The 14,445-nt window shown below is 44.3% G+C and overlaps 1 protein-coding gene across 1 annotated transcript in view; it reads left to right on the top strand.

Moving 5' to 3' along the window:
* Positions 1-2,448: 2,448 nt before the first annotated feature.
* REL (REL proto-oncogene, NF-kB subunit) overlaps positions 2,449-14,445 on the top strand; it is a 31,029-nt gene continuing 19,032 nt past the window's right edge. The window contains exons 1-4 of the mRNA XM_041473945.1: positions 2,449-2,539; positions 7,443-7,585; positions 10,185-10,333; positions 14,186-14,277. Of these exons, the coding sequence (XP_041329879.1) occupies positions 2,533-2,539; positions 7,443-7,585; positions 10,185-10,333; positions 14,186-14,277 (391 nt within the window). The 5' untranslated portion in view covers positions 2,449-2,532. The remainder of the gene's footprint in view (positions 2,540-7,442; positions 7,586-10,184; positions 10,334-14,185; positions 14,278-14,445) is intronic.

The raw sequence follows: 14,445 nt of genomic DNA, 5'->3' as shown, positions 1-14,445 counted from the left end.
ACCCTACACTAACACTTTCCTTCTGAAGAAATCAATAGATACTTCTGTTTTGAGCCAGTCTACCTGGTCCTCTGGTCTGTGTTTACTCAGTAGTGTCGTGGGAGAAATAGGTGGGAACCAGGGATATAAACTGTATTTAGGGAAGGAACTAAATAAATTCTTTCTGAGATGTCACAGTTTTTACTATCAGAGATTTGGAAAACCAGCCTGAGATAAGTAAGGGAAAGTATTTAGTTTACCTTTACATCCAAAGTCAAAACTCACATCTGCAGCTTCAGCTATCCCACAGGAATTGCTGAACTTTCCTTTTAAAAATCCTGTCCAGGTCACTCCTGTGATCTGCAGGGATGCCCTCAGACTGGGAGCATTTCCCTGGCTGTTCAGCCCTGTGAATGAAGGCTTGTACAAAACGTCCACCACCAGGTGATCAACTTAAAAACTAAAGTATCTTCTAATATGAGGTGTTGGTGAGCTGATTGTTTGGATGGGGCACTTAGCAGAGAGAATTCAGGTTGGGCACTTTTCCTATTTACTGCCTTAGTTGTAGAGCAGCACAATTTTATTTGTGGTCTCTTTGTCAGTTTGTGCTTTGTGGTCACAGATGCCTGTGTAGGCAAAGTCTAAATTTGATTTAAAATATTATACCTGCTTTATTGTACATTATCAATCATAGGGAATCCAAGAAATCCCTGAAAACATGAAAGTCTAGTCTGAATTTCTTACACTTTTAGGGCATTGCTGGTTTATATCTTTTGTGTTGTTTAGTTTTGGCTTTTTTTGTGGGAAAGAAAATAAGAAATTGCATTCTTCTGACAAGAAACTAACCCACAGCCATAGAATTATTTTATTATAACATCTGAAAAATGTAGTTGTTCTTCTCTTCAATCATCTAAGGCTAATGTCACAGACATTTTGATTATCCTGTGTTCTCCCTAGGATTCTTCTACTCCAATTTCAGTTATCAGTTTGACAGGGGTGCAACAATCCTACCATGTGGCAAGCCATGAATCTTTAATAAAGAAAGTTTTGCTTGTGGGGTGGAGAAAGATAATTTTTGTTTATAGGAAATATGAGGATAGTTGAGCCAAAACTAAGGTTAGAAAGAAAAGTCTTGTTGAGATGGACTACAGATCAGGAAGAATAATAAGCATTTGGCAGCCTCTTCTGCTTACTTACATGGATTGGAGTATGAATTTGCAGATTGTAGAACAGCATTTTCAGCTGTTCTTCATTTCTGTACATCCCAATAACCTTAGCTTTAGAAATAGGATAGTGGGGGAAAAAAGCAAAAACCTATTGGTTTTGTACCTCAATTGAGTGTTCTTTCAGGCTTTTCTTATTGTTTTATTAATCTTTCTTTCTCAGAGATACTAATTGATTTAACTGCATTTTCACACAGGACGGTTTATTCCACTCCCAGATTAAAGATCTAAGAAAAAAAATTTAAATTTTATTGTTAACTAAGCAGTCTTACACCACAGCTAGGTGTGGCCTTCCTGTTCCTCTTTTTTCAGGTGTTTTTTAATTTGCCCTCAGATTTGTTTGTTTGTCACTGACCTCTCCACCTGATCCAAACATGGGGCTGTTCCCAGTGTCCAGCTCCTTGGCTTCACCAAGCTGTGAGATGCAGGGTCTGGGATGCTCCGAAGGTTTGGTAGATTTAGAGCTGATCACTGTGACTGAATGGGCTTGTTGGTGATTATTTCTTACCTTACCTGCAATCTTGGTCTATCCCTAGTACGTACAGCTTAGGTATTCAATCAGAGTGGGCTGCAAGGGGCATTCAAAGCCCGTCTTGTTCCGACCCCCTGCTTTGGGCAGGAACATTTTCCACTAGACCAGGCTGCTCCAAGCTCCATCCAGCCTGGCCCGGAACACTTCCAAGGATGGGGCATCGCCAGCTTCTCTGGCTAGGCTTGTTCCACTGCCTCACCACCCTCACAGTAAAGAGTTCCTTATCAGTATCTAATGTAACCCTGCCCTCTGCCAGTTTGAAGCCATTCCTCCTTGCCCTGTCGCTACAGGCCTTGGTGGAAGTCTATCCTTGTCCATCTTATAAACCCCATGAGGGGCTTAGGTAGGCACTGGAAGGCAGCAGTACAGTCTTGCCTGGAGCTTTCCCTTCCCCGGGCTGACCACCGAGAAAAAGATGGATAAGGAGAGCGCTTGGCTGACGGAGCGGAGATGTCGGGGCGATGCCCACGGAGCGGGACACGCTCTCGCTGCTCTGAAATCAGAGATGAACTTTTCCTTTGCACTTCTGGCTACCGGGCAGGGCAGGACCGCCGGCCAGCCTTGTGCCTGCCCGTCCCGGAGCGGGGTGTCCCGGTGCCGCGGGACGGATCCGCCGGGGCGGGGTTTGGCCCCGCACCGCCCCGCGGCTCGGCGCGCACGTCCGCCCGCCCGCCCCACGGGAAATTCCCCCTGAAAAGGGCGGCGAGCCCGGCAGCCGCGGCCGTCCGTGTGTCCCTGCGAGGTGTGCGGGCCCGGGCCGGAGCCCCGCGGCGCAGAGGCCGGAGCGGAGCTGTCAGCATGGCCGGTGAGCAGCGGCGGGGCCGGGCGGGGGGCGCCGGGCGCTCTCCGCCCTCCCTGGCTGGGCGTTTGCGCTGCGGGGCGGCGGTGGGTGATGAGCCGCGACGAGATCTTACGGGGCTGCTCTGTTTCTAATGGATCTCTTAGGTCTTAAAATTGGGTGGGGGCGTTTAGGTGTTGAACGAGCGCCGGGTCCCTGTCTGGGATGGAGACAACAGGCTGAAGGTTGGGTCGTGCTCACCGGGATCCCGTTCACATCGGAGCTCGGCTGTGAGAATGCAAATGAATGAGAAATAGCGATGGCACGGATGCAAAGTAATGCAGATAAGGGATCGTGCTTTGAGTAATTACAACAAAATGCGCAATTAAGTTTCTAGAGGCTAAATTAAACCGAGTTTGTCATCCTTTCGGGAGGCGTCCCTCTGGTGTCTTTCTTAGGGTTAAAAAAAGCCCCTAAATTTAACACTTGGCTGTACTAATTAGAATAGTATTTCTAGGCAAAGCAGCTTTTCAGAACATGAGTGTGTGTTCTGTTCCCACTTAGCAAGGTATGAACTTTCACTCCTGATAAATATATAGGTGTGTAACTATCAACGCGGAGAGAAAACAGCTGGGCTTGTGCTTTAAATGTTATGATGTATTTTAAAGTCGCAACAATGAAGCAGGGCAGAGAAGTTTCGGGTTGTTGTTTTTCTTTTTTTTTTTTTTTTTTTTTTTTTTTGGGTTTTTTTTTTTTTTTTAGGGGTTTTGGAAACATTTTTTTTTTTTTTTTTTTTTTTCTTCGTGTCTTTATGTATTTTCAGTGTCATTAGGAACCAGATAAGGAATTTTTTCAGCGGGGGAAGTTTATAACTTCCTGGTACTAGCTAGCTTTTGTCGGTTTGTTTTTTTTTTTTTTTTCCCTTTTAGTTGCCGTTTTGTAATGTTTCGCGATAGTAAAGAGGAAGTTCCTGAGCGTTGTTTGGTCTCTGTTAGAATTTGTGCAGTTTAAGGAGCCGTAGGTACACTACTGCTTTTTCAAATCAAATCGTGTTATGTTTCCAGTTGCTTTTGCTTAAATTGGGGTGTGCTGTGACAAAGCTTTTGCCATCCTCCCGCTTTGCCCGAGGTGTTGCAGAAGGTTACAAGTGGGTAGATCCTTGCTTTTTAGAAACGACAGACTTGGTGCCACCGGGGATTTGTTCAGAGCAGTGACATCAGAGTTCAGGAGCGATGCTTCTCCCATCTGTGTCTCAGTGCAGTCACCTCGGGCCGGAGGGTTTCGGGTGATACTTTCACATCTTCCACAGAGACCCACAGCTGCTCTGCTTTCACACACACATGTTGATGGAGAGTCTGTTCACCGGGCACTCCTGGCCCTGCAAGAGAATGACAAATTGGGCAGTTCCTCCAGAGCCTGCCTGCTTGGAGCAAAGGAAGGAGACAGAAGCCTTGATCGGGTTGTCACTTTGCTTGGTGGCAGCGTGTCACACTTTCTTCCTCGTGGCACAGGCTGTGTTAAACTTCAAACTCTCACAGGTTTCTTGTCATGGAGAGGTCTGATGGAAGCCTGTTCCGAGTTCTAGGGATTGTCCTTTTGTTCCTCTTTGTATTGCTCAAAATGCGAGAATAAAACACCCTTCAGTCCTTGAATGAGCATAACTGGCTGAACTCCCACAGCTGTCACTGCTTCTGCCTCTTCTCCTTGCTGAACTCTCTGAGCTGTCATTGCTTTTGCCTCTTTTCCTCGCATTTATAATCGGGACACTTGATCTCCTATATTCTCTCTAAAATTATTCAGTGTTATATTCAGGGCAGGAGGGGGAAAAAGCAATTCAATAACAAAAAGTGGCAGGCAGGTTATAATGTGTAGTACAATGTTTCTATTGCTAGCATGTGTATAGGCAATTAGAATTAATTACAAAGACAAATTAAACTCTTAAGAACTTAGATGAAGGATTAGCTAGATTTTTTTTTTTTATTTTCTTCCATTTCAAATGCTTTATGGAGTAGTTGTGGGCAGGCAGGTAATAAATAGGAATAGCTGTGTAAATCTTCCAGAATTAGAGTTTGGGTTTGGGCATATCTCACACTTGTTTGACACACAAAGCGAGACCTGAGGAGGGCAGGTCTGTAGTGACTGTGTGGGAGCTAACAGACCTCTGTGTGTGTGAGAGAGCAGATTGTGACATAGTTAAGCTGTGCCACTTGACAAGCACATTGCTGATTTACAGAAATAGGGTACACCGGACGCTTGGCTGCAGAGTGCTGGTAATACCTCTCATTCTCACAAACACTTCTGTGTGTTTTCCCCTCTACACAAAGCATGATGACACAGATAATCACGGCAGAGGTGATAACGTGATTCCTGAATAGAGAGAGAGGCAGCCAAGACGAGATGAAGTTTAATGTTTAATCTCTGGAGGCTGCCGCGTCACCGAGCTTTACTTTCCCACAAACACACCTGCTGCTGGCTGAGCGGTGGGTTTACCTTCAATGGCATTTGTTTCGACCACAGCCCTGTAAAGATCACTGAGCTACGAGCCTTAAAATAAAGGGCTCTTGAGAGGTGAGAAAATAGTCCTCACTCAAGCGAGTGTTGATAGAACGTGAAGGGAAATTGTTGGTTAAAGCAGCAAGAGTTAAAGACCTCAAGTGATTGCGCTCTTGTAGCTTCGAGCGGCGAGGCTCTGCCTGCTTCTGACAAATACACAGTGTCTGTGGGTGTCCTGCACGTCTGCTTAGCAGCTATGTAAGCATGAGAATCTCCCAGATTAGTGCTAGATTAGTAGGCAGTAATGCTGCTGTCATGTTGTCATTTTAACTTGTAATACAGATTTTTACTTCAGTGTATGGATACGTGTCTGTATTTGAGCTGATCAATGAATAGCATAAGTAAGTTGAAGTGTGAAAGTTAAAATAGCCATACACAGATGCGTGAGCATGGTTTTGTGAGAAGCCCAGACTTCTGCTCTCTCTGAAACCAGCTTTACGTCATTTCTAGGCTTTTTTGTTATCAATGCCTGCCTTCCCCTTCCCTTTTGCTTGTTTTCCAGAAAGAAAATATGCAAAGCTCATCTAAAGGGGTGTTAGGTAAAGAGCTGGGAGTATCTAGAAAAGGGACTATCCCCCTGAGGAACTGCACCTAGACTAGAACTAGTAGCTAATGTGTATTTAATGTGACAGCTCAGAAAGTTATTTAAAATCTACCTGATGGGAGGTGATCAGTTTATAAACTGCATTTTGACTGTTAGAAAGGTCTATAAAGAGTCCTGACCCACAGCTCCCAAAGGTTTTGACCGCACACACAGTCTCCAGTGGAAGTGCATTGTGCTTTTGAAGGTTTTGCAGAGGCTCTGGTGGTTGAAGACCATCCCAGCATAAGAGCTGCTCTCACACAGCTGCAGGTGCAGTTCCTCCCCTGCTTGTAGGTGTGTGACAGATAAATGTGCATTCAGGTCAGGCTGAGGTGATGTCTCACATGTCGTTTTTCCATCCATCCCTTCTCTGCTGCTCTTACTTACTTTAACTTTTAGGTTATAATATTTTCCTACTTTGGGTATGAGCTGCTGCAGCACTGGAAATCTTTTGCAATCAACAAATCCCAGGCATGAAGTTCAAGCTTCGTGTTGGCAGAGGTGCCTAAACCATTGTAGGTGCAGCAAAAGAGAAGCCTTTATTATGGAGTTAGGGTTGGAATCCACCTCTGCCAAAACCCGTGTGCTGTGGATTCACACACACAGACCTTGGGCAAAAGGAAGTAGGGGTTCTTTTACCCTTTCAGCACTTTCAATATATTTAATAACTGTTTTGCTTTTTATGTTGAAGTCCAAGCACTTTTTTTTCAGTGCTGTGCCACAGGATATTGTCTGTCCTGTTTGTTTGTGATGCTCAGCCTTGCTTGAGGAGGATGCTATTATATGAAGATGACAGAGAGCTCAGTAGACATTTCCATAAGCTACGTTCTTCTGATTGTGTAGCACCGTGATGATTCAACTTCAACAATATTTACTTAGCCTCTGTTGTTTGCTTTTCACATGCCATCCCACTGTTGTCACTGTTTGATTGACTGTCCTGTTTGATGTTCTCAGTGAGATATATGAAATAGCTTGTTGCTGTCTGGCAATAAAACATCACTTGAAAAGTACTTAGGCTCTTGCTAATGTCTTTCTAACCCCCCCCATTTAAGAGTTCTGCTGTCTCTTATGCTCAGCTATCACTCTGTGTCTCCTGAAAACCTCCCTTCTGACAATTGCCCAATAGCTTTTCTGAGGTTTCTTTGGCTGGGAAGATACTGCAACTAGAAACCAGCCCCATGGGAGATGGGCAGCTCAAAATGTAGAATTCAATACGAGCAATCAGGTATTTTTTGAGCTCACAGTGATAGTATTCCACCCAGTAGGAGCATGGGGTTTTTTTTTGCATAATTTGAATAGTTTCTGCTGCACTGTGATAGGAACTAAATCAATGAATTCTGAGCAAACATCTTCCCTTTCAGAGGATGCTTAAGAGAACACAGCAGTTGACAGTACCAGTGCTTGGAGAGGACAGCCATTCTTATAACTGTATTATTCCTAAAAATGTTGAATAGTGATTTGGGTTTTGTTGTATAAAATCTTCTTTCATCAGACACGTCTTTGACGATGGTTATAAGAAGCTAAGTTCTGGATGAGATGGAGGGAAGGGTGTCTTTTTTTGCTAATTACTTCCATGGTGTTGATACTGTGGATGTTTCATCCAAATCTGTTCTCTTCCCTTGTACCCCACCTTCAACATGTGCACGTACATAAAAATAAAGAGTAGATTTCCTGATAGGGTAGACCAAATGGAAAGATGGTAATGTGAATCAAAAGTCTAGAAATTCTAACTCTTGCCTCTTCTGCTGCTTTTTAAACTCTGTGTCCTAACGTTGAAAATATTTTATTTTTAAGGTGGCCCTGAGCCCTACATTGAAATATTTGAGCAACCCAGGCAAAGGGGCATGCGTTTCAGATACAAATGTGAGGGAAGATCAGCAGGCAGCATTCCAGGAGAGCACAGTACTGAAAACAATAAGACCTTCCCTTCCATCCAGGTAAATACCGCTTTAATCCGGGAATTACCATTGCCCACATTAGCGCGGTGCTCGTAGCTATGTGTTGGACTCTGCACAGTAAATACAATGCTTTTCATCTCACCTTCTGGGATTCTTTCCTTGGCATGCAAATGGAGTTGCAGCAGAGTGGGAAAAGAGTTACTTGCTCCTGGTCACGGAAAGATTTGGTTTACAGCAAGGGAAGAAGGTGCAGAGGTGGTTTACAAAGTGCTGCTAGAGGGGACGCAGCGAAGACTCGAGGGCTGGGAGCCATCCATTAGTAGCTTTCTCTGCATGCACGTTTGCTCTGCTTTCTTAGTTAGGTGACGTGGGTTTGGTTTTAAGGTTTGGACTGCAGCACGAATTTTGGGAGAGCGTTGAAGGAATTTGCCTACAAAACGTGGAAAGGCTTTGAAACGTTGCTGGGCACAACATGAAAGAAGGCGCTTTGTGCGAGCGAGCAATCACCTGTGATGGGGAGAATGGGCTCTGCAAAAGACACCAGCCTGAAGTGTGTGAAGTCAAGACTTAAAAATTAGCTCAGAAGGGGGAACTGTGTCCTCTGAGCATCTGCAGTGGTGATGAGTTGGGTGGTTGCACGATGGATGGCTTGGGAAATCCAGAATGGAGAGAGCTGTGACCAAAGCAGGGACAAAGACAGAGACAGTAGAGCTGGAGTGGAACCTCTTGGGCAGTAGCTTTCATAGGCTGGACGAAGGAGGGTAAGAGAAAATATTTTTGAAAATAATTTCTGATCGCCTTTCTGATGTTTAAGTTGCCAGCGTTCCCTTGATCTCTTTCAGTTTGGAGGAGGTCTGTCAGAGCTGAGATTAGAGGAGAAAGCTCAAATTTAAATGGAAAGTTAAGAACACTTGCCATCTTCCTGCCCAGGAACAGAGGTTGTGCATCTGTGTTTGCAGAGTGTGCCAGCATAAAAAAAAACAATGGGGAGCCCAAAATAGAGTCTCTGGAATCACAGCAGGAAATTGACAGATAGAGAAGATGTGAAATGTGACAAATACGAGATGTTTTATGCTGAGGCAAAAAAGCTCTTTAAGAGGGAGGGTTTGAGAAAGGAGAGTGTTGGCAGTCATGTGTTGAGCAGCAGAGTGAGTCTCTATTGCATAAAAGCAGCTGTGGAAGCTGGTCCAGCCCTGGAGCCAGAATTACTAAGGGAAGAAGCAAAGAAGGGTTCCCTTTGACTATCACAGTGCCAGACTTGGTTAGGGAATGCAGGAAATGGAGACGGTGCCAGACTCATTTTTTCAGCACTCTGCCAATTGAACAAGGAACTGTGTGGGCTGTTGGCAAGAGGAGAGGCTTGCACAGACTCCCAGCCTGAGTCTGTGTCAGGGCACAAGCTGAATGGGCTGAATCAAGCCTTGATTCTTCTCTTCTTGGGCTGTGCTGCGCATGAAGGCCAGGCAGAACCCAAAGGGGAGGTGGGACATGGGTATGTGACCATGCAAGCCTGGCCAAGTTTGTTCTTTTGAAAGGTGACTATTGATGACAGAGCTGATGGCACTGATAGCAGGTGATTTCTAGGTGAATTCCTGCCTCCCTGAAGCCCGTGGGAGGCTTTAGTGCTGATTAAGTTCCAGGGGAGTCCCCTCTAGAGATGGAAACGTGAAGAGAAGGGCCAGGAGGAGATTAAATTTCATGGTGTGGTTATGAAGATGAACATCAAGGGGAACTGGAGAGCCAAAAGCAGCTAGATCAGGCTTCATGTTCGTGGGGCTGGGTGTAAAGTGAGGCAGAAATGATGTAATGGTTGAAGAAAGTGGGGGAGCAGTGGAAGTATCATTTTAAGGGTAAAAAGTTACAGTGGCTTGCCTGAGGACTGAATGGAGCCAAACTGAAGATTGATGCAAACAGATGATGACAGGTAAAAGAGCACAGTTCAAGTTAAAGATTTGAAGTGTTGACTGAAAAGGATACATGGTGGATCTTTGGAGTCTCAGGAGGGGGAAAGGAGGGGAAGGAGAGGAACTGTTACTTACAGGGCAGGGGAAGTGGAGGAGGAAAGCTCACCTCTGCACAAACGTGTGCCTGAGTAAGTCTCATATTTGCTTTCAAGTTTTTATGTGTCAAACAATTTAGGCCAAACTATTTTTCCTCCTTTTTTTTTTTTTTTTTTCCTTTTACACTCCCCCGCACTCGGTGACTTCACTGGTAGCCATCAGCTTGAGGTTGCTTTCATGCACCTGAGAAAGGAGCACTGAATTGGCTGATGACTGCTGTTAGAGCTCTGGTAGGAGCTTGAGACTTTGAGCCTGAGTGTAAGATTGAGTACTCATCTGAGAATTAGTTGGGAAAAACCCAACAGCTTCAGAGGGGATTGTGTCATGCCATGCTGTATCTGTAAGATCCTCTTTCACTACTTAGTGTTCCATGCACAGGTAGTATCCTCATCCCCAAGGCTTTATGAGTTTTTTTCCTAAAATCTTTGGAGGTAGACATGTTCTCCAGGCAGCATTGCTGTATGGTCACCTGTGTATGGTGTTTCTTCCATAGAGCATTTCGGGATAAAATTCATTTTCTGTAACAGGTGGGGGCCGACACCTAAAACCTTGAAAATATCCCACTTTTTTTTTTGTAGATTCTGAACTATTTTGGAAAAATCAAAATAAGAACCACATTGGTAACGAAGAATGAACCCTACAAGCCACACCCCCATGACCTGGTTGGAAAAGACTGCAGAGATGGCTACTACGAAGCTGAGTTCGGGCCAGAACGGCGAGTCCTGTCGTGAGTAATGGTGTTGCTTGGGAGTTTGATGAATTGTGCAAGTGATTTGCTAATCTTGTGTCTTAAAGCTCATATTAATGAGTAAAAAAACAATTATAATGCTGTCTTTGCTGTAGTTTACTAATCCATCCCGGGGAACTTCCTTTGGAAGTATTTCCTTCTCTTTTGGATACTACACATGTGCTTTTTCTTTCTTGTCACCCTTTTCTTTCCTTCAACCATTCTCCCAATGTCTGTCTTCTTTTCCTTTCTCTCACTTTTTTTAGCCTTAATACATTAATTACTCTTACAAGAGTAAGATTAATACATCTCACTCTTGAGCATGACTCTTTCCTACATGTAAAAATGAGGAGTAATAGAAAGGGTAACAGCATTAGAATTTGTGCTTCATGGTGATGAGGGAAGTTCGCACCTTCCATGGAAATTATATTTGGACTTTCTGGAGAAAGTTTGTAGTGGCTGAGTATCATGTAATCTAGAAGACAGTGCTTGTGACACATCTAGAAATGTTAGTAGCTGTCACTGTTGTTGCTTGTTGTTTGGGTTGGGGTTTTTTGAGTGAAGATACAGATTGTGCTCAGGCCCAGCTCTGAAGAGTAAGTGTGCCAGGGAAAGATCTGCTTGTGGATGCAGAGAGGAAAACTCACGATGTGTACAAGACATTTCTTAGTGCTGTTAAGAATATCTCAAATACAGTTGTGTTGGATGGTGTTTCCTCTAAGTTTACCAAGTCTCGTGTAGCAAAATAAAAGCAGAATAAGCTGCAGCAAACATGGAGTGATTATTGCTGGAGAGGGGAATTGAGAACTGGCAAGCTGTTTGTGGTTCACAGTTTGCAATGTAGGAAATATGGAAGTAGGCTATTGCTTTGGGGTAAGCATAACTGAGCTGAGAAGAAAATCAGGTGAATATTTCAGTGTATAAGTAGCTCTTACACACAGCTCTCAGGCCAATGGGATTCTGTTGGTGTTGGTGAAATTAATCCATGTTTACATGGGTTTAGTCAGTAGGACACTATTAAAGGAGAGAGCTGAAGACACATCTGTTTTGAAGGCTGTGATTTATTGCACTGATGGTGAAATAAACAATGGAGATGCTTCTTCAGCATCCAGCCCAGGCTCAAGGGATCATGGATGTGCTGCAGCGTGTTCCGGTGGCACGGGGCACGCTGACTTCCAAACACCCTAAACTCCAGCAGGACCTTGCACCTTCCTCTGACCATCCATTCACCAGCTCCCCCTTGGCCTTCTCAGAAGCCTCCTCAGCCAAGGTGGAAGGAAGTCTGCTCTTCTGGCCCATCCCACTTCCTCCCCTCAGCTCTGAGCCTGCTGATCCGAAGCAGAAGAGCCCGATTGCTTGGTGCCTTTTCTGGCCCTGTGTTCCCATCACTGAGTGCAGGAAGACCCTGAGGATTGCTTCTCCTCTTGGCATGTGCTTGCACAAGGCTCAGTGTGGAGGCACGAGCCTGTCAGAGAGGCCACTGCAGGATGTCATGCCAAGAAGCACTGGGATGCTCTGCAGATATTTATTTGCAGATTGTGATTTCATCCCCATTGTATGTTTGCATCAGATCCTTTCCTTTGGCACAATGCCATGCCTCTGTTTCGCTTCGAGCACTGGTGCTTGTTTGCTCCATCCATGAATTCTTCTCAATATTTTTAGGATATGAGCCTCTCAGTTGCCTACAGAATAGTAAGTGGGCTGCTTTCATTTTATTGATAATGTGAAACTGTGAGCTTTGTGTTTGACATTGGAGGTCCTGATGGGAGGAGGCTCGACACATTCCCTTTGAAATGTTTCCAGCATCGGTACACTCATTTTTTTTAACAAATCATTGGTTGCTTTAAGATGAAAGAACAGTATGATCCATAATTGGATCTGGATGTTTAAAGTCATTTTCCTTTTTGTGGCTGGTGACTCAACCTTCACATTCTTCTCTTCGTGTTGGAGAAAAGCCTCATCCAGTATTAGTGAGCAGGAGATGTCCTCTGTCAATAGTGTTTCTGGCTCTTTGCTCTTGCTGAGCATCCCAAATTGAGCAAAAATCCTTTTTTTTTCCCCCCCTCAGTAGAAGTGGAATTATTAATCACAGATTTTGGGCTGCTCTGAGTAATTACTCTGCTTTCTGCTGTTCAAAGTTCCCCATGTTTTAAAGTTCCCAAGCATTTTGTTCTGCCTGTGGTATAATGATCTTTGTACTGCTGCCCAAACTTGATCAGAGCCCTCCCTGGCCGAGACATCAAGGCAAGAGCAGGAAAGTCAGAGCTTGTGGGGCTGCCTGTGTACTCAGATTTTTACTTCCTAGTTTCTTCTCTCTACGAGGATGATATCATCGTTTTTTTAGCTGTTTTTAATTTTTTTTTTCTCTCTCTCTCTTCCTACTTCTCCCTCTCTCTTCTCGTTATCTCACTTGCTTCCTGTCAGCGCCCATCGATGTGAAACCCCACAGGCTGCTGGGGCTCTCAGCAGTTCCTCCTCTGACCCAGCTCTGCCTAGGCATGGCTAAACACACACTTCCACTGTGACAGCACAGCCTCTGAAAACATTGATAACCTGGCAGTTTCGGGCTGCTGGAAAGCCTCCTGTCCACGGGAGGCTTCGTTTGCGGGTGTAATAAGGAGCTGCCCCTCTTTGTGGACTTTGTGCTTCAAACAATCTGTGGAATACAGGGGGTGTTCTGAGGGGGGGGGAAATAATGTGTGCTTGATCCAGCCCTAAAGAAAGTACTTCCTCCAGGAGCAGGTGGAACTGGGATTGCTCATCAAGGTACAGACCCAGTCTGAATGTCAGTAGCCACGACAGGAAGGCAGAGTGCTTTAGTGAATGAGGAGATGCTGCTGTGTTTTACTTTCCCCTAGGTCATGCCATGTTCAGTTTGCAAAGGAAGCCTGTGCCTTGTTCCAGTGAGCAGAGGTTCTGGAAGTGGAGCCTGATGGCAGAGGGTTTGGGAACCTCTGAGCACAGCGTGTTGGGCACAGACAGGGGAGTTTAGGGAAATAAATTTAACATCGTGCTAGGATAGGCTTGTTCAGAAGTGTACAAGCACTCTTGGCAGGAGCAAGGACTGTCTTTAGGTGCAGTAAGATGCTCCTTTGCTGAAGCAAAGAAGATTTGTGGAGTTTCAAAGGAAGGGAAATGGCTTCTGGAGAAGGATGCCTGCTGGCACAACCCATCTTCAGAGCTTACTGTAACATCATGAAACACAGATTATTTCTCTTTTTTTTTCTTTTTTTTTTCTTTTTTTTTTTTTTTAACTTCCTGCTTTACATCCACTCAGCTTTGATGATGTCATGGTTTTTCCATGTGGGAAAGAGTCAGCCTGCCTGGGACTCCCCCCACCTCCTGCATCAGGGTGACCTGCACTTTTATGCAAATCAGGAGGAGCTGCAGCTCTTCAGAACTTTTCCATAACTATGTGAGATTTAAAAACCTGTTTTGACCTGTTAAAAAAAACCCTTTATAATAGTGTTTAAGGTTTACATTCCCTGATAAAAGAAGGAGAGCAAATTCTTTAACTAATGCAAATTACCAGGTTAATTGATTACAAAAATGGTTGTCATTATAAATCACCAGATTTACTGCAGAGTAATAAATTTTAATATAGAAATATATATTTTTAAGGATGTAAATGATTTAGAATTTTATTTTAGGGTTTTTTTGCTTCTGTGTCTGCCCTTACTTTAGGAAAAACAGCATCTTTGCTCTTCAGGTCTTGTACACCCTTCTCAAAAGAAGCTTTTTAACAAAAATTCTTACACTGGATGTTATCTCACTAATTCCCATAAATATTTTATTTAATAGTCCACACTGAAGATGTTATTAGTTGCTGAAATCTTGCCACATATGCTTCAGTTTTCAGAACCTGGGCATTCAGTGTGTGAAGAAGAAAGACCTGAAGGAATCCATTTCTTTACGAATCTCAAAGAAAATTAACCCTTTCAATGGTGAGTGGAAATCAGCTGGTTCTCTTGGCAGGGTGACGGGGTTTTGTTTGTCCTGTCCTGCCTTTGCTTTTGTGTTGGAGCTTTATTTTCTTCTCCAAAAAAATCTCTTTCTGAGAAGCAGTCTTCCCCTTCTGTGTCCCTCCCAGTCTTTCTTCCCAGTCATCACAT

This window comes from Pyrgilauda ruficollis, unplaced genomic scaffold, assembly GCF_017590135.1.
Source record: "Pyrgilauda ruficollis isolate IOZ18807 unplaced genomic scaffold, ASM1759013v1 scaffold31, whole genome shotgun sequence".
NCBI lineage: Eukaryota > Metazoa > Chordata > Aves > Passeriformes > Passeridae > Pyrgilauda > Pyrgilauda ruficollis.
This window is presented reverse-complemented; position numbering and strand designations above follow the sequence as displayed.